Here is a 21,075-nt window from a genome sequence, read left to right as displayed (position 1 = left end):
GGCTTGTAAGAGTAAATGTATAATGATGTTTCTTTCTGTCTAAAAAAAAGTTTAAGTTTAGTATTCAAACCATACATACCAATATTTATTATTTGTCATTTAAAACACCATTGTAATATACTTTAATTCATCCATTCATCCACCTATTGATTCATGTTTCTAATTGTAACTATTCCAGATCAGGGCTGGGCAAAGCCATGTTCTGATCTTATACTAAACAAAAAATATGAAGGTTAACACCAATAACACACATTTTTTCCAGGGTCATTTTTCTGTTTTTAGAAAAAATTTAACCTAAGAACACATACCTTGGTACATATTCTGGCTGTGAAAAGTCTCATGGTATTTGCATGAAAACACTGAGGATATAAAACTTCACACAAAAGACAGTTTACTCAAGGTGTCAGGAGCTGAAACTACATGAGGTGGCAATCCTAATTGCCATGCTACTGTTTCATCTTACATTATAAAATATTGCAATTGCATTTTGTGTTGTTTATAAATCATGTAAGTTTTGCAGAGTAGCAGATTTCCATTGATTTATTGTGATAAATCTGCCTTTCAGCTTCACAGCTTCTTTTTGCAATAGATAGCATTGCTCAGCCATCAGCAAATCACCGGTGATTCTTCCTGAAGCTTTGCATTAACACTGCAAATAAAAGAACAAAAACAAAAACTTCAGATTAACATTAACAAGACAATTCCAGATGTAATAAGGAATCTTTTTTGTCAACACTTTTGTCAACGCTTTAGTTTATGTACTGCATAAAATGTATCTATTACTCATTTACTTTTATGTAACAAGACCTTAACAAACACATCTTTGGGTCTTCATAACACTTGCAAAGCTTTACAAAAGCATTTATTTATCTCTGCAATGCAATCTACTAATAAAACTTCACTTTGGAGTCATCTGAGGTGGCTTAACTGAAACACATTTCTCTGGTTATTGCATATTTAGTATAAGACATGTGAATCTTTTATACTAACAAGTATTTTTACCATCATGTCAATACCCTACACTGCACAGAAATGAATAACCTATCTAATGAAGTTTTATAAGTGTTCTTGTTACATAAAAGTAAATGAGTAATAGCTGCATTTTGCAGTACTGAAACAAAAGTGTTACCCAACTTTATTGCTTTTAAGACTACAGAATGTGAATAGTAGGACTGATTTATCATGTCATCAGATCACCTATGACATGCATCTAACAACTAAGGTACCAATGAACCACTTCAGTTCTTTTCTTAAAGTAAGATATAAAGAAATGTCAAACCACCTGTGCAACTGTAACTTCTCGTGTGTCTTATTGACTTTATTGCACATTATGTATTCAACCCTAGGGAACCCTATAGCAGGCTGCTTGCTGACTGGGTCTGTTTTCTGCATTGACTCCTTTACTTTAACCCAGTTTACTACTAATGGAGGGCTTCTCAAAAATGTCCCATCGAGCCCTTGAGAAACCACAGTTAAACTAGGAAAGGACAATTCTAAGATTTCAGCTCTCTAGTAGCAACTGTACAGAGATACTGAGTTAACCTTTCACTTAAACATTTTTGTTTGCATCAAAAGCAATATCAGCAAATATAAACAACATAAAGAATTATAGAACCTGGATGGGCTCATACAGTCCTCATTCAGTTCAAGAAAACAGTTTCCAGATTATCAAGTTTCTTGGATAAAGATTACATATCCATCCGTCCATCCATTATCCAACCCGCTATATCCTAACTACAGAGTTAAGGGGGTCTGCTGGAGCCAATCCCAGCTAACACAGGGTGCAAGAGAGATAACAAACCCCGGGCAGGGCGCCAATCCACTGCAGGGCACACACACACACACTGGACAATTTAGAAAGATTACATATCCTCAATCAAAAAAAAGAAAAGAAAAATACTTCTTGTTAGAGAGAACATTTCTTTCCAAGTGTTCAACAGGTAAAGGAGAGGTCAATAAAACTGTCCATTTCAGTTTTTACACAGCAATGAAAGAGAGGAAGCCTCCTTGCAACTGAGCTGAACTCTGTACAAATACTGCCAGAAAAGCAGTAACTGAACTAAAAGCTCAATGAAGTTATCCATTTCAGCAAATTGAAGTGAGAAAACTTGTTTTGAAGAAAGTCTATTAAAAGACAGGCACTGTCTCAGAGAACACCTGCTAATTTTGCATTTTCTCAAAAAGCAGAAAATGGTACTGTCATTATCATACAAGCTCGAGGTTGATCCCAATAGTAACCAAAAGTCAGAGTGTATGTCAGACTTGAAGACCACAGTTGCTGATCTCATTCCTGAACCATGTCAATTTAAATGGCTGAAAATCACTTGTCATATCTAATTTGCCTCCCAGCCTGATGGAGCCAGTGCTGTATCAAGGGTTAACAGCTTTGGCAAGTTCAGTTCTTTAACAGTGACAGGGAGTTCTTTTTCCATTCTTTTGTGGTATGTAAAACACAATTAATCAGACAGAATAGCTTCTATTCTGTTTGTGAGGTCCAAAACATCTTCATTCTTTATATATCATCAGTGCATTATGTGAACTGTACTTGTAGATCAGGGGTGCCCACACTTTTCTGGCTTGTGAGCTACTTTTAAAATGACCAGGTCGAAATGATCTACCTACATTAAAAATGCTATATATATATATACAGTAATCCCTCCTCCATCGCGGGGGTTGCATTCCAGAGCCACCCGCGAAATAAGAAAATCCGCGAAGTAGAAACCATATGTTTATATGGTTATTTTTATATTGTCATGCTTGGGTCACAGATTTGCGCAGAAACACAGGAGGTTGTAGAGAGACAGGAACGTTATTCAAACACTGCAAACAAACATTTGTCTCTTTTTCAAAAGTTTAAACTGTGCTCCATGACAAGACAGAGATGACAGTTCCGTCTCACAATTAAAAGAATGCAAACATATCTTCCTCTTCAAAGGAGTGCCCGTCAGGAGCATATAAAGTCACAGAGATAGAGAAAAGCCAACAAATCAATAGGGCTGTTTGGCTTAAGTATGCGAAGCACCGCGGCACAAAGCTGTTGAAGGCGGCAGCTCACACCCCCTCCGTCAGGAGCAGACAAAGAGAGAGAGAGAGAGAGAGAGAGACAGAGTTTGTTTTTCAAGCAAAAATCAATACGTGCCCTTCGAGCTTTTAAGTATGCGAAGCACCGTGCAGCATGTCGCTTCAGGAAGCAGCTGCACAAAAGATAGCAACGTGAAGATAATCTTTCAGCCTTTTTAGACGAGCGTCCGTATCGTCTAGGTGTGCGAACAGCCCCCCTGCTCAATCCCCCTACGTCAGGATCAGAGAAAGTCCGCGCAAGAGAGACAGAGAAAAGTAAGTTGGGTAGCTTCTCAGCCATCTGCCAATAGCGTCCCTTGTATGAAATCAACTGGGCAAACCAACTGAGGAAGCATGTATCAGAAATTAAAAGACCTATTGTCCGCAGAAATCCGCGAACCAGCAAAAAATCCGCGATATATATTTAAATATGCTTACATATAAAATCCGCGATGGAGTGAAGCCGCAAAAGGCGAAGCGCGATATAGCGAGGGATTACTGTATACTGTATATACTGTATATACTGAGTATACTTTATACATAAAATATATGTTGCTGTACCTTGCATAACTGAATAATCCTTATAGCACAATAACAATTCAATACATTTATGGTCACTACAGTATTTGGATTTAATAATCTTCATGTGGGAAAAGGCTGACTCGCATAAATAAGTAGAGCCAAATAATGCAGTCAAGGAGGTAGCACATTTCCTCATGTTTGGATACTTTTCCTCTGTGAGTAAGTTCCAAAACTGTCCAAGAGCCCCAGACTTCAGCCGAATGTCATCCTGTAGTGTCAAAATCTCGTCCTCCACTGTAGAGGAGTTTTAGGTGAAACAGTGTTGCAATTTTTGATGCGGGTGAATCACCCGCAACATCTTCCATAAATGGATAGCACTTAAATGTAGCGATTGGCTCAAGTAAAGCTGAGTCTTGAAACCGTCTGTGAAAGTCTGACAGACAATTTTCAATCTGCTCTGTGTAGCATATGCTGTCAAGTTGCGCACACGCCTTCCATTGCATCTCCAGCTCTGACGCGAGGTTTTGGATGTTCCCCAAATCAAGGTACTGCAGCTTTGAGGACAGATGTTGCATTTTTCATTTGAAAGCATTAACTGAGCTAATCATATTGACCATGGTTTTGTCTCTTCCTTGCAGCTGTAAATTAAGCTCATTCAACATGTTTGTCAGATCGTAAAAAAAATACCAAGTCTAGCAGCCATTGATCATTATTAAGTAGCTTGTATTCTGCATGTTTAATGACGAGGAGAAACTCCTTTTTCTCCGGCCAGGGGTCTCGAAATCTCAGCAGGAATTTCTCCTTAACCATCTGCCTCAACGAAGGCCTCTTTTATCATCTCTCCATCTTGGAAGGACCTCTTATGCTTAATGATCGAGTGACTCACCCAGAACAATGCTTTGGTGTGTCTGCCTTTGCTTTTGAATTCAGCCAAGTGAAAAATGACGGCTCTCCGATTAACTGCGATTTTAGTTCCCTCTCCTTTCTCTTTCTCAGATCGCTTTTCGGAAGGAAGTCAGTTTCGTAGTTTTTATGATAGCAATGATAGATTGACAGATCAGACAAACGCACTTCGATTGTGACATTGTGAGAAAAAAAAAATCCTCTTCCAATTTTTACATCCAGCCCATACCCTCCCCCACAAAACAACAAAAACATTTTTAAATCCCTTCTTTAGTCGATATAAATTGGAAGGCTAACTAGATCACTTAGATAGCCGGAGTTTTGCAGTAGCTTGCGCGTTTGATCGTGCGTGTGGGATGACCAGTGTGTTAGAAGAAAAGAGATCTCAGACTGGCCACCCTGTATGTCAATCAAGTGGCAAATGCCATAGGGAGGATAAATGATAGAGTAACATTTACAAAAAATTTTTTTGAATGCAACGCGATCTACCTGCACTACCTTTCCGATCTACCGGTCAATTGCGATCGACGTATCGGGCACCCCTGTTCTAGATCATGCACACAGAGCCTGCCTCAATGACTAAAAACAAAAATCAAACCTGTTTCATTTTGCTGAAACAAGTCACAGACTGGTTAGAGTGAATCACAGGGCAACTCTCTTTAAGCAACTGACTGGATTCATAAGACCATGCCACTTTCTGCCGCAGACTCTCTAAGGTTATGTAAATGATTTCTATGACTGAAAAGTACTGGAATACTCACATAATGTGACATAGGCTTAAGCAAAATACTTTAAATCTTTCAAAGCCTTTCAGCTTTCCCAGAATATACTGCACTCCTGATCAACATTACAACACTTTCAGGCTTAGGTCTATTGCTTAAAATCCAAGGTAAAATATCTCCTGTACAAGGTTTTAAATAGTTTGGCTTTTAGCTGTCACAATTTTTAGTCAATGGCCTGATTGATGTGTCAGTTAGGCAAGAGTTTACCTGGCTATTTGAACTCAGTTACATTGAACTTGTAGAATCAAATAAAAGATGATGTGCAGTACCATTCTTGGGCAAAAAATTTGATTGAATGAAACATGACTTTTTACTGAGCAAAGTGATGAACATGTTAGGCTATACAATCAGCAAGGCTTCTTGCAGTTATAAGGAGTGTCTTTACCAGGGGAGGAACTACCATTAGGTTGTTCTGGGAGCACACCAAGGGGCCTGTGACAGCAAGGGGAGCAAGGGGCCTTTTCACCAATAAATACCACCCTACCCCCGAACGGATCAATGAAATGATCAAGTCTTAGTGCACCGAAATGACCAATGTGAACCCCCGCTTGTTGAAACAATGTAATCCTTGCATGCCAAAGTGACCAATGCTGGGCCCTTTTCATGAACCGATTGAGTCTTTGCATGCTGAATGCAACAGTGGGAAATACTGCACAGCATTAAACTACCAGGTGTCAGTGTGCTGCATTGTCAGTTACATTCAAGAAAATAATCTTGAGTTTATATAAATAATTAAACTTTAAAGGTATAAAATAAAAAACTGTTCGTTTCCAGAATTTTTGGATTAAATGTATAAAAGTGTATAAACTACAAATTTGTATCCAAAGGGCTGGGGGAAGTTGGAAAAACAAGCAACGAAAAAATACCCAACACTTATGTTATAATAGTTTTCAAAGGGAAACATCCATTCATCCGTCTCATGCCTAAAGAGCAATGATTGCTAGGCTGGAAAGAAGACTACATGGGGTAAAGAACAACACATCTTCATGTATGTTTTACTTGGTATAACACATACATTAGTGTTATATTGACTGGAAAACAGTGCAAACAGTATGTCAGTACCAAATATGTAACAGAATAATTAAGGTTATTGGGTTATTGTTGACTTATTGTTAATAAATACGCTGGACAATGATAACTTCTGTCATTTACAGGTAAAGACAAACATGACAAATGTATTAAATCAGAATTCCCTTATTATGAATGCAATTTGCATTTCATTTCAAAGATTTTCGTTTTTCTTCAAGCAATCAATTCTTGCCTTTAATTACAATGTTGAATTAAAGCAATAACTTTTGGTCTTGTTTAACAAACTTAGTTCTGTACTCCTTGTGTGATCTTCTAATATGAATAAATGTGTTGTGAGTTCAACATGGAATAAGTAATACAGTAGCTTCAGATAAGTAGCAGGTTGGACCTAAACTTGGTAGTCACAACAGAAAGAAGTTTTTTTCTACATTATTAATGGGATTTGCAAGATAAACAGTTAAACTATGAATGACTGTGTTTTATGTTGATATAGAATCTTTAAGATTAACTATGTGAAGAAGATTTAATCTGCGGAATGCAGTTTTTCCTCTGTAACCATAAACCATTTTATAGAATTGATTGGCTTCATTTTATGCTAATGTTTCTTTAACCTACTGTGAAATTATAATAGATAACTTTAATCATTTCTTTGGCCCAAAATCTTTCATCCAGTCATTTGCAAATAATGCAAACTGTATATGGTATATGAGAAATGACAGTTTAAAAGAAGAAAATATTTTATACTGTACATATTAGTGAATATTTTTTTAAAAATATTAAGTGCTTTATATTTCCTAGGTGTTTTAGCAGGGTCTAAAGTGCCAGTGGGCTATGTGAGCTAATAGAAAAAATATTAATCTTCTCTTTTTCACCATATTTTTACAGTTCATTACTATAAAATAATTCTTTGACCTCACCATAACCATCTTATATCAACTACAGGGAATAAAACTCTCAATTTTGATATACAGAATGAGTCCTGTTCCTCATGGAATTAACGGATACTTCAGCCCTCTGTAAGTCTGGCTTTTTCCTGTTCCTTTATTTCATCTTAAATTGTAATCAACCATGTTAAATCTTTATATTCTATTCTATCCCCTCCTTTAACCGTCACCTTATCGTGGTGGAGGGGTTTGTGTGTCCCAATGATCCTAGGAGCTCTGTTGTCCGGGGCTTTATGCCCCTGGTAGGGCCACCCAAGGCAAACTGGTCCTAGGTGAGGGATGAGACAAAGAGCGGTTAAACAAACCTCCTATGAAGAAAAACAATTTTGGACGGCGTTTTCCCTTGCCCGGACGCGGGTCACCAGGGCCCCACTCTGGAGCCAGGCCTGGAAGTGGGGCTCGATGGCGAGCGCCTGGTGGCCGGGCCTGCACCCATGGGGCTCGGCCGGGCACAGCCCGAAGAGGCAACGTGGGTCCCCCTTCCCATGGGCTCACCACCTATGGGAGGGGCCAAGGAGGTCGGGTGCAGTGTGAGTTGGGTGGTGGCCGAAGGCGGGGACCTTGGCGGTCCGATCCTCGGCTACAGAAACTGGCTCTTGGGACGTGGAATGTCACCTCTCTGAAGGGGAAGGAGCCTGAGCTAGTGCGCGAAGTTGAGAGGTTCCGGCTAGATATAGTCGGGCTCACCTCGACGCACAGCTTGGACTCTGGAACCAATCTCCTTGAGAGGGGCTGGACTCTCTACCACTCTGGAGTTGCCCCCGGTGAGAGGCGCCGAGCAGGTGTGGGTATACTTATTGCCCCCCAACTTGGAGCCTGTACATTGGGGTTTACCCCGGTGGACGAGAGGGTAGCCTCCCTTCGCCTTCAGGTGGGGGGACGGGTCCTAACTGTTGTTTGTGCGTATGCACCGAACAGCAGTTCGGAGTACCCACCCTTTTTGGAGTCCCTGGAGGGGGTGCTAGAGGGCATACCTTCTGGGGACTCCCTCGTTCTGCTGGGAGACTTCAATGCTCACGTGGGCAATGACAGTGAGACCTGGAAGGGCGTGATTGGGAGGAATGGCCCCCCTGATCTGAACCCGAGCGGTGTTTTGTTATTGGACTTCTGTGCTCGTCACGGATTGTCCATAACGAACACCATGTTCAAGCATAGGGGTGTTCATATGTGCACTTGGCACCAGGACACCCTAGGCCTCAGTTCGATGATCGACTTTGTGGTCGTGTCGTCGGACTTGCGGCCACATGTCTTGGACACTCGGGTGAAGAGAGGGGCGGAGCTGTCAACTGATCACCACCTGGTGGTGAGTTGGCTTCGATGGTGGGGGAGGATGCCGGTCAGGCGTGGTAGGCCCAAACGTGTTGTGAGGGTCTGCTGGGAACGTCTGGCAGAGCCCCCTGTCAGAAGTAGCTTCAACTCCCACCTCAGGCAGAACTTCGACCACATCCCGAAGGAGGTGGGGGACATTGAGTCCGAATGGGCCATGTTCCGTGCCTCTATTGTTGAGGCAGCTGACCGGAGCTGTGGCCGTAAGGTGGTCGGTGCCTGTCGTGGCGGCAATCCCCGAACCCGCTGGTGGACACCGGCGGTGAAGGATGCCGTCAAGCTGAAGAAGGAGTCCTACGGGACCCTTTTGTCCTGTGGGACCCCGGAGGCAGCCGATAGGTACCGGCAGGCCAAGCGGAATGCGGCTTTGGTGGTTGCTGAGGCAAAAACTCGGGCGTGGGAGGAGTTTGGGGAGGCCATGGAGAATGACTTTCGGTCGGCTTCGAGGAGATTCTGGTCCACCATCCGGCGTCTCAGGAAGGGGAAGCAGTGCAGTGTCAACACTGTATATGGTGGGGATGGTGCGCTGCTGACCTCGACTCGGGACGTTGTGGGTCGGTGGGGGGAATACTTCGAAGACCTCCTCAATCCCATTAACATGCCTTCCAATAAGGAAGCAGAGCCTGGGGACTCAGAGGTGGGCTCCCCCATCTCTGGGACTGAGGTCACCGAGGTGGTCAAAAAACTCCTTGGTGGCAGGGCCCCGGGGGTGGATGAGATACGCCCGGAGTTCCTCAAGGCTCTGGATGTTGTAGGACTGTCTTGGCTGACACGCCTCTGCAACATCGCATGGACATCAGGGACAGTGCCTCTGGATTGGCAGACCGAGGTGGTGGTCCCCCTCTTTAAGAAGGGGGATCGGAGGGTGTGTTCCAACTACAGAGGGATCACACTCCTCAGCCTCCCTGGAAAAGTCTATTCAGGGGTCCTGGAGAGGAGGGTCCGTCGGATAGTCGAGCCTCGGATTCAGGAGGAACAGTGTGGTTTTCGTCCTGGTCGCGGAACAGTGGACCAGCTCTATACCCTTAGCAGGGTCCTGGAGGGTGCATGGGAGTTTGCCCAACCAGTCTACATGTGTTTTGTGGACTTGGAAAAGGCATTCGACCATGTCCCTCGGGGAATCCTGTGGGGGGTACTCCGAGAGTATGGGGTACCGGCCCCCCTGATAAGGGCTGTTCAGTCCCTGTACGATCGGTGCCAGAGCTTGGTCCGCATTGCCGGCAGTAAGTCAAACCCATTTCCAGTGAGAGTTGGACTCCGCCAGGGCTGCCCTTTGTCACCGATTCTGTTCATAACTTTTATGGACAGAATTTCTAGGCGCAGCCAGGGTGTTGAGGGGGTCCGGTTTGGTGGGCTCAGGATTGGGTCACTGCTTTTTGCAGATGATGTTGTCCTGTTTGCTTCATCAGGCCGTGATCTTCAGCTCTCTCTGGATCGGTTCGCAGCCGAGTGTGAAGCGGCTGGGATGAGAATCAGCACCTCCAAATCCGAGACCATGGTCCTCAACCGGAAAAGGGTGGAGTGCCCTCTCAGGGTTGGTAGCGAGATCCTGCCCCAAGTGGAGGAGTTCAAGTATCTCGGGGTCTTGTTCACGAGTGAGGGAAGAATGGAGCGTGAGATCGACAGGCGGATCGGTGCGGCATCCGCAGTAATGCGGGCGTTGCATCGGTCTGTCGTGGTGAAAAAGGAGCTGAGCCGCAAGGCGAAGCTCTCAATTTACCAGTCGATCTATGTTCCTACCCTCACCTATGGTCATGAGCTATGGGTAGTGACCGAAAGAACGAGATCGCAAATACAAGCGGCTGAAATGAGTTTCCTCCGCAGGGTGTCTGGGCTTTCCCTTAAAGATAGGGTGAGAAGCTCAGTCATCCGGGAGGGGCTCAGAGTAGAGCCGCTGCTCCTCCGCATCGAGAGGAATCAGATGAGGTGGCTCGGGCATCTGATCAGGATGCCTCCTGGACGCCTCCCTGGTGAGGTGTTCCAGGCACGTCCAACCGGGAGGAGGCCCCGGGGAAGACCCAGGACACGCTGGAGGGACTATGTCTCTCGACTGGCCTGGGAACGCCTTGGGATTCTCCCGGAAGAGCTAGAAGAAGTGGCCGGGGAGAGGGAAGTCTGGGCATCTCTGCTCAAGCTGCTGCCCCCCGCGACCCGACCTCGGATAAGCGGGAGACAATGGATGGATGGATGGATTCTATTCTATTCTTTATATTATATTATATTATATTATATTATATTATATTATATTATATTATATTATATTATATTATATTATATTATATTATATTATGTATTAGCTTGCCTATTTGAGTTGTTAGTTGTAGAAAGATATAAACAGTCAGTTAGTCATTTCCAACCCGCTAAACAAGAAAACAAAATACCTATACATTGTCATGCATGTGCATCCGAGGATCTCTTCATGGACTCTTTTACGATATGTAATAACCTGCCAGGACAAGAGGGGGCACTGTCACTAACATGTATTTCTCCTTCTTTTCCTGCAGCACCAAGACACTGCCCAATGAAATCATTTAGCTCTGCCCCTTCGGCAAAAGAAGCTTGGCTGCCTGGAAGGAGGCGCCTTTTTGTGCAGAACAGACTGCCGGACAGAGCTCCCTGAAAAGAAGCCATAAAGGCACTTATTTTACTTTGAACTATACAATTAAATGGGTTGATCTGGTTGGTGTTCCAACCATTCTTTCATCTTTGTCCTGTCATTCTGGCACTCAGCCACAACATAAAGAGAAAAACATAACATCTGGCTAAACTCCAAATACAGCAGATTGAATCATAATAATAGGTTGTGCAAATGGGGTGAGGGCTATGGGTAACTTAGCAATGAAGAAAACTGTTTCAAACCATATAGACAGTATTCAATTATTATGTTTTTAATTAGACTTAACAAATTTCTCTTAACTTAAATCAAACTTTAGGACAGTATTTAAAGTTAATTTTACAATATGAGAGACTCCATTTACATAACTACACACCAAGGAAACAATAAAAAACAATCAAATTGTATGTAGAAATGGTTTGACCCATGAGTCACAACTCATGCAACATGAAATTCAGCTGTTTGATATACATTGTCAAAGATCTTCTAAAGAAAATGTTTTTTTTCTTACTTGAGAAATGCCCTAAGCAAGAATACTTCTCATCATGCGGTTGGATGAGATTTACAGTATTCAAGATTTTCAGTTTTCAGGATGGTAACTCCTGATGTTTTATCAGGCCAGCATTCAAGACTGACAACAGAAGAAACTGACATCACTGTAGACCACAAAACAAAGAAGAATCAAAGAGTGATGATGTGTAATTTAGCAGGCACTATAATGATTAGTTATGAGTTAGTTGTTCTTCAACAACAATTAAAGAAAAGAAAGGTCTGTCCTTGTTTGGCATCCAGAATGTTGACTCCTGTCATGAATCATCACCTTTTCTAATATTCAGTGGAGAATCAGGAGTTACTGAATTTGGGCTGGGAGGAATATAAGAAGTGTTTCATAGGGACGAAAGTTAAATACATTACTAGGACCCAGAGTCTAAACAATAATCAAATACATGGAAGTGTTTTGATTCTTTAAAACTTTTAAAAACTCTTTAAAAATATTTACAGGTCCAAGCCAGTGCCAGCAAGATCATCTGCATAATTTTTGATGATGTTTTCCATATTGATTACATAGCTCAAATGGCCCAAAACCAGTCAATTTTTTGTTAATTGCTTTGGCATGTGCAGCAGTCAGTTAGAATAAAGTGGCAAAGAAACCTGTTGATCATCTCTCTTCTATTTCACCACAGTACTTCTGTTTTGACTGCATGGGTTACAAAGGCTGCCCAGCAAATCTGACCCTATTCTTTAGATCTGTCCCCATGTGACTGCAATCTGTTCCTCTATCCAAAGGTCTACCTCTGCGCTGGTAGATGTTGAGTCAGTTATAACAGGCTCAAAATGTAATGTTTAAATTGAATGGCTCAGAAAAGATTTGTGAATATTACAATAAATGCATTAGTGTTTGTGGGAATTGCATTGGAAAAGGATGAAAGATAAAGCTTTCTTGGTTTTTCTGGTGTTTATTGGTCAGGCTCATCACTCATGTATTGTACTAGCCGAAGTAACTGTCATTGCCAGGATATATTTGCATGATAATTGAAGGTAAGAAAGCAAATATTTGCAAGTTTTTTTTTTTAAATTGACCCTTTTGTTACTGCTGGCTCAAATCTAAGTGTCCCATCTGTCATATACACTACTTCTCTATGAATTTCTCTGTTCTCATGTGTAGAGAATTTGTTGTTTTGGTAACTGAATTCCACAATTGTGGCAAGTCCTGGCTGGGTTGGAACCATCAGCGTTATGTTTGGGTATTCCCTGGTTTAATACATGTTTAATTGCACATTAATAAACTGGATGGCTTGTTAAATAATTGAATCAGTGAAATAGAACGTAAAATGAAATTACCGATTCAGAATGAAATTTTATTTATTAAGTTGGGTTAACTGAAACATATAGTACATGCAAAATATCAATCCTTGAAGCTCAATGAAGTCTATATTTTAAATTGTATGAAACATAATGTAAATACAAAATTTCGTAAAAGTAGACATACCCATTTTGAAGTAATGCATGATTTTTGTGTTGGTCCCTCAGCACTTCACACCCACCCATCATCACTTCTATTGCATCACTGACATGGAAGATAGTCTTCACTGCGAGTATGGCTAATCCTTAACAATGTACCAAATTTATTTACATCAGCTGAACCATGTTGGCATGATAATGGTGCTTTGGTTTTACACCTCCATTTACAATTCCCTTCCAAGATAAAATGTTTGAACGTCCATATAGCCTACTGTATATTTTAAGTTGGATCAAATGTGACCTACACACAAAACTTCATTAAAATCAGTTCAGCAGTTTTTTTGTGACTGGTGATTAATTACAGACAAATAAACAGACAAGATGTGATCAGAGGGAGAAACGGATAAATAACATCAAAAGAAGCTGAACGTTTCATCAGACAAATAGAGAGTATTACAATTTTGCTTATATAGTGTATAACTGAATGGGAAGTATTAGTTTGGAGACAACTGCAAGCCGGCATTTATTTTAAAACAAGCAAGAATACAGCTCAGCTCTCCAACAGTCCTCAAAAGCCACCCCAAATTTCTCTTATATCTTGTGTGCTATGTTGTGTGGCATTTCTAAATCAGTCACACAGTAGGAAAAAGGAGAACACTCTCTATCACTTCAATAAGGAAAAATACTCAGAAGAGAACAACACACATACCATATCAGCATAAAATCTATCCTACATCAAGCACCAAGAAATATATTCCTAATATTTACTAATGTTTTTCAAAATTCCCCACATATAAAATATAATTCTATAGTTTATTTTCTGAAGTCTTTCTTGCATTTATTCAAAGTTCACCTTCCTAAGAGGAATATATTTACATATTGATAGTTATAATTGCATACTATTCTGTTTCTCTTCTCGGTACTCAAATGTGGCACTTGGTGCCACGGCCCACCTGCCAAGTTGTTTTGCCTGCCTAAGGTAAAGTCATCCCTGATGGAGGATCGCAGGAATCGTGGGAAAGACAAGTCCTTTCATCGGATTGGCTGGCCCAGCGCTGTTTCAGCCGTGGAATGGCCAAATGGGGAAGTCAGCTTGATGGATGATATCATCTACTGTTAAATTCTGCTCAATACTTCTAAAATTTTTATTTTTATACTATATTGGGGATTTGTTCTGTTCTGTGTATTGTATTGTATTGTATTGTATTGTATTGTATTGTATTGTATTGTATTGTATTGTATTGACCCCCTTCTTTTGACACCCACTGCACGCCCAACCTACCTGGAAAGGGGTCTCTCTTTGAACTGCCTTTCCCAAGGTTTCTTCCATTTTTCTCTACAAGGTTTTTTTTTGGGAGTTTTTCCTTGTCTTCTTAGAGAGTCAAGGCTGGGGGGCTGTCAAGAGGCAGGGCCTGTTAAAGCCCATTGTGGCACTTCTTGTGTGATTTTAGGCTATACAAAAATAAATTGTATTGTATTGTGTTGTATTGTATACTGGTAATGTGCTCTTCCTGAACACTGAATAACTTATTATGTTAGGATCACTGGACACGTGCAGTTTAATAATCCCTATTTTCTGCATTCTTTTTTGATCAGTATAAAATACTATGTTAAAATGAGCAAGTACTGATGAAATCTACACATTTTTGCTCTTGTGTTCCATTATTGATTGGAATATATAATTCATATCCAAGTAATCAGAGTTACCCATTGCTATACCATCACCATCTAAATTCCCTCTTTTGATATTATAATAAAATTGATTATAGACAGCATGACCCCAAAGCACACATGTTATGAATGTTAAGTCACAACTCTCTGGAGTTCATGAATCGAATCCAAGCTCAAACACTGTACACTCTTTGAGAAATGAAAGTGCCAAAGGGGATTCTTCAGAGCAGTGGTATAGGGGAACCATTTTTGGTTCCCAAAAAGAACCTTTCACATGAAGACTCCAGTTGGAACATTTTTATTTTAGATCTGTAACAAGTTCCATAACTAACCATGAATAGATAATAACACATTTGTAAAATACCATTGGGCTCTTGATTTTAAAATGACTCTTGCTCAATACAATAACAGGCTAATGTCAAGTGTTCTTCATCTGTCACCATCCTGCTAGGTAGCCCCTATATATTAAAGATGTCTTATTTTTGCACATGTTAAGAACCTTTTTTAAATCCCTAATTCATAAGCAATGACATCTTCCCAGAATTAATTTTTTTGTCAAGCAATAGTTCAATAAGCTGCGGTGGGTTGGCACCCTGCCCGGGATTGTTTCCTGCCTTGTGCCCTGTGTTGGCTGGGATTGGCTCCAGCAGACCCCCGTGACCCTGTGTTCGGATTCAGCGGGTTGGAAAATGGATGGATGGATAGTTCAATAAGGAAACCACACAACACAGTGAAGTTCCATTGTATGACTATTATTTTTAAGAGTATATATGTAGAGTCAGCACAACCTCCCATTATGTTTACCTGCTTTTTTTTTATTACATATTCTGTTTTTCTTTTCATATCCTAAGAACATGTGAATTGGGTTAATTGGTGACTTCAGATTTCCTCGTTTTGAGTGATGGTGTAAATAAGGGTTCGTTATGCTGGATCAATCTCCAGTCTAGGACTGGTTTCTGCCTTGTGCCCACACCCAGTGCTGCCAGTATATCTTAGCCCGTCCTAACCATGGATTACATTAAGTGGGATGGATAGACGATTCCTCACACCACTATTTCAGTTGAAGAGAGATATTGCTCCTCTGCCTCACCATCATGCCTATATCCATTTTGACTTCTCCTTGAACCTAAATATCATCAGCAATATTTGTACATTTCCCATTAAAACCAAGTTTGTTTTTATATTCTCTGTCAAACACTGCATATATTTCACTTTTTTTCTGTTAATAATATGAATCCATTTATGCTCCTGGACGTTTTTAAGAGTAAGGCAGGTTTCTGTGATCATTGTAACAGAGTCTTTTTCAGTTGCATACAACACCAATTTATTAATTTAATTGACAATATGCCTGTCAGTAAGAAAAACAATTTTCATCTTATTACTCTTTCAATTATTATGCTGGTTAGTAATTTAAATATTGCATTTAATTTAACCATCTATGTTCCGTTTTTAAACTAATTATTGATCCTTTTTACTTTAAAATAGATAACTGTGAAATATACCTTATGATTCTTGTTTACTGTATAAGTTAAACTGAATAATGTGTTTTTATTTGATAATATTCAATTATTTAATTTCTGTAATTTTAGTTTACAAGAGGTTGCTTTGTACAATAATCAAGTTGTCCTTGGAATGTAAAAATATTGCTTTCAATGGTAACCAACTGAAATATCTTATAATAAGAAGAAGATGCTGAAATTCAATACATTATTTTATATTTATTTCAACTTCTTTTCTTAAACAGATCTTTATTTCCATTCTTTTTCTTTTAAAAGAAACATTTACTTGTTTAAAATAACCAAACAGCTAATAGCACGGGACTTCAAAAAAAATGCTTAAAACTCTGATTTACTTTGCATTCAGCCTCTTGTTACATTTTATACTCACAAATACTTAACACACTCCGTGACACACTGAAATCCGTTAAGATGGGCGGTTCTTCGTGCAAGTCATAAAGAGCTGGGACGCTGTCATCTGACAATGTCCTCCAGGTTTGACATGCATGTTCAGAAGCCGATAACCGGACCGAATAAGCATTAGAAACACAGATTGCACTGGGCATTTATAGCTACTGGCGGTGTGCTCGGAAATACTGCGGGCGAAAATGAGATTAAACAGAAGAGTAATACGCTTGATTTAGCAATAGAAAGATAGCTATGGTACTGGTGATTCTGCTTGAAGTGTAAATTCTTTCTTTCTTTTTAAATTGTAGTTTTGTTTTTTACGAAACTATTTTTTTCCTCAGAGGAGTTGCAGCATAAAATGGCAAAAAGAATGATTTGGATATGTCGCTGTAGGAGCCGAGCGGTGCTGGAGATCAAGGGACGCCCGTTGTATTCCGGCTGGTTTCTGATCACGTGCACTTTGTTTCTCCTGGTGAGAGCTGACAGTCCTTGTCCCTTTCCTTGTGTTTGTTTTGAAAATAACGGGACAGTCACCTGCACTGACTTGAACCTTAGCGAGGTGCCACCAGACATTCCTCCATGGGTGCAAACGCTTAAAGTGACGGGAAACAACATTACAACAATTAAAACCAGATCGTTTTTAACGAACGAAACCTCACTTGAACATGTGTCTACTCTTTCTCTCCTCGCTAATAACATCCAGAGTATTGAAGCTTATGCATTCGAAGGATTACCCAATCTGATGAATTTGGATTTAAGTAACAATAAATTACAGGATGTTTCTGCGGATGCTTTCAGTGGATTGCGCAAGCTGCAAAATTTAAATTTAAGCAAATCTATCGCTCCCTCTGCAGAAAATGAGGTACTTAATGCACTGGGCAGTTTGCAAAGTCTGCGACGACTCAATTTGTCCAGCTGCCAGCTGTCAGTAGCCTCCAGCAGACTTCCTTTGCAAAATCTGGAGATGCTCGATCTGACAAGAAATTTAATTCAGAATGTGGACGAGGAGACGCTTTATAAATGGTCACAACATAAAAAACTTCACATTTATTTACGGTTCAACCCTTTCTTGTGCTGCGACCTTGACGCTTTTTATGTCTGGTTGAAGAACTCTTCGCAGTGCGCAGATTTCGGCCACCTGAGGTGCGCAGGACCAGAAACTAGAAATGGCACGAAAATCGTGAGCCTTAAAAAGGAGGATCTTCATTGCCGACTTGCGGATCTAGAGACCGTGTCCTATGTATTCCTGGGCATTGTATTAGCTCTGATTGGGGTAATATTCCTAATGGTGTTGTACTTAAATAGAAAAGGCATTAAAAGATGGTTAAATAACATCAGAGAAGCCTGTCGTGATCAGATGGAAGTTTATCATTACAGATATGAGCAAGATTCCGACCCCAGGCTTGCTAATGTGGCTGTCTAGTGCTGATGCTTGTAAAGCAGATTTCTATAGAAAAAAGTGATAGCCGCGTTACAGTAGGGAACCCCTCTGCTACCTACATTTGTCCTAGAAGCGTTCAATTTATAGACGATACAGTAGTTTATGCACAAGAACGATTAAGAGTATGCATTTACTTCCAAACAAAGTCAGGATTATTACAGTACTTCGAATAAGCCATTTTCTGTAAAGATAAGCCTGTAGCTGATACTGATAAGCTGTCATGTGTATTAACATGCCTAGTTCTCTAGGTGTTTATCCTTCATTAATTTTATTATTTTGTATTAAATGTTCCATATTGCGCAGGAAAGATTTGCTGCAAATGATTTTAACTCTGGAAAACAAAGCACATTTGAAACGCTTTACTGCCTTAATCATAAGCTAAAGCATTTTTAAGTTGCTTATTTGCACGTGATGAAATTAAAACATTTCTTCAGACTAAATGTGTGCGGGAGTGAGCCCTGTGATACACTGGTGCCCTGTCCAGGGCTGGTCCTTGCCTTGCACCCAATGTTGCCAGGATAGATTCAGTCCCCCGTGGCCTTGAATCGGATTAAACAGGTTTAAAAAAGTTATGTTATATTCATTTTCCACTTGCAACATGGTGTGTGAAAGAAGCCACATCTGTTTCACTTGCATAATGTGCTTAGTGTAAATTGATTAAAAAATAAATTCAGAAAAGATTAAATAAATATAACAAAGTTGTACTACAGCATTTGAACAAATGATGTATATGCCATGAATGCACACTATTTTGTGTCCTATAACCAATCTTTTTTAGTAATGTGCTATTGTTTCTTCCTCTCAGCTCTAAAATTAGATTAAGCACTGTTAGTTAATCAACAGAAGAATGGATGGATGAGTGGATTGATGAACGTTTTTGTAATGAATATTTTTAAATTAGATGGTTATAGTGCAGTAATACATAAGTACATCAACTCATTTCCTCAACCCGTTTAGTCCAATTCAGTGTTGCAGGCATCCAGAGCTTATCTGGCAGCACTGAGCACAAATCAGGTCAAGTGACTTGTTCACGGTATCATGGGGGAGACTAAAATGACAGCTAAGCCTACAGCCTTGTTGTATACAGCTCAATGCTCATATTCTTATATTGTATAGAGACTTATTTTTCAATATCAAGCATCATTTTGTTATACTGAACAATAAATTATAACCCACATCTTTAAATTTCATTTAAGAAGAAAGTGTATTTTCATACCTATGTCCCAAACATGCATAGCCATTCATACATCCATATAAACATACTGTACATATATGTGTGTGTGGTGATACTGCACATGCTGTCTGCATATATATATATATATATATATATATATATATATATATACACACACCCACATATATATACACATACTCATTTCCTCCCACAGTCCAAAGAAATGCAAGTTAGGTGGGTTGGCAATACTAAACTGGCCCTAGTGTGTGGTCGGGAAGTATGTGTATGTCTGCCCTGCAATGGACCTGTACCCTGTCCAGGGTTTGTTCCTGCCTTATACCCTATGCTAGGTGGGTTAGGCTCCTACACCCCAAAATGATATGACTCTGTCTCTGTTCAGCTTTCTGTGTATGATTTTCCAATCAGTGTCAGCAAGTATAGACATTAAACATTAAAACAAGTCCTGGCAGCTATAAACCACATCATCAGTTTTATTACAACTCTTTCTGACTTGCTACTATTCTACCTCTAATAGTTATTTCTGAATATCATTCAGTCTCGTTAGTAGTATGATGTGTTTTTCTGTTAAAGGCAAAATTCTTTGCACTGTTTTGCAAGTTTCCAATCACATTGGCCAAACTCCATTCATTCATCCATTCAGTCAAAGCAGGATTTCAAAAGCAGTGCAGACCTTACTTTGCCTGCAACCCTATCATCTTCATCATGTCATGGGCTGAAACCAAATAGCTGATTTAACACATCACCATAGCTTGTTGATGCATTCTCAGGTCAGCACAGGTTCCATATACGTACTAGTAGAAATCAGGTAATCTTGAAAATATTGTTAATGGAAATATAACAGCAATTGTTTCTCGATTCTAGGAAAAAGTTGGTTAGAGATGTCAACTGGAAACTTTGACCTTCTGACTCAAAATGCAGTTGAGTGAATAGCCATCTTGACTCAGGCTTTTTTTTATGTATACTGTAATATCTGAGCTTGGTTTACAACTCATGCACTCTGGCATTGTGATGAAGACATAGATCTAAAATCACTAGTTAACTGAAAATAAACGTGATCACTCCTGGGCCTCTAGTATTTTATAATTTACAAAAAAAAATTTTCATTTATTAAGTATACACTAATTTAGCTCTGCATGAATGATTGTGAGTGTGACCTGTAATGGACTGGGACCTCATCAGGGTTGTTGTCTGCCTTGCATCCCAATGAGAGGACAGACACCTACACATTGTGATCCTGAAGTGGAATTAATGAGATCTGAAAATAGTCAAATGAATTAATGAGCATATTTTGTTATTTTTGACAAATCTAGTTGTTTTATAAAAGCAAACAGCTGAAATTTTGAAACTTAAACTTTTTTTAGCATGACAACTTTTCAATGTGATGCATTGAATGTAAACCTAGTTCTACTCTATACTTTATTGAAGTATGAAATTAAAGTGAATAAGCCATTATTTCATGGTATATTTGGGCATGTATAAAGAGGTCCTTAAAAACTTATAAAGAACTATTCCACAATTTTTTTTTTATGTTTTTATTTTTAATTTCATAGAATAACAACATTAAAGCTATTTAATGAATAGAATGTTTTAGTGATTGCACATCCTGATTTATCAAGCTTTAAAATGAAAGTGTATATTTAATGGTTTCATTTGATATTAATTTATTTAACAATATATGAAAAATGCTGTTTTATATAGTAACTGGTTAAAAATGTGCAAATT

At 39.8% G+C, this 21,075-nt stretch overlaps 1 protein-coding gene across 1 annotated transcript; it reads left to right on the top strand.

The window, feature by feature from the left end:
* Window positions 1-16,715: 16,715 nt before the first annotated feature.
* On the top strand, window positions 16,716-19,422 carry waif2 (Wnt-activated inhibitory factor 2). Its single transcript, XM_028800959.2, has one exon. It carries the CDS (start codon window positions 17,076-17,078, stop codon window positions 18,138-18,140), a length of 1,065 nt encoding a protein of 354 aa, XP_028656792.2. The 5' UTR covers window positions 16,716-17,075; the 3' UTR covers window positions 18,141-19,422.
* Window positions 19,423-21,075: the final 1,653 nt, after the last annotated feature.

Source organism: Erpetoichthys calabaricus, chromosome 4 (assembly GCF_900747795.2).
Source record: "Erpetoichthys calabaricus chromosome 4, fErpCal1.3, whole genome shotgun sequence".
NCBI lineage: Eukaryota > Metazoa > Chordata > Cladistia > Polypteriformes > Polypteridae > Erpetoichthys > Erpetoichthys calabaricus.
The sequence above is the reverse complement of the archived record's forward strand: the minus strand, read 5'-3'. Positions and strand labels throughout refer to the sequence as shown.

Coding starts and splice junctions, on each gene's coding strand:
- waif2 (XM_028800959.2), top strand. CDS start 17,076: ATGGCAAAAAGAATGATTTGGATATGTCGCTGTAGGAGCCGAGCGGTG.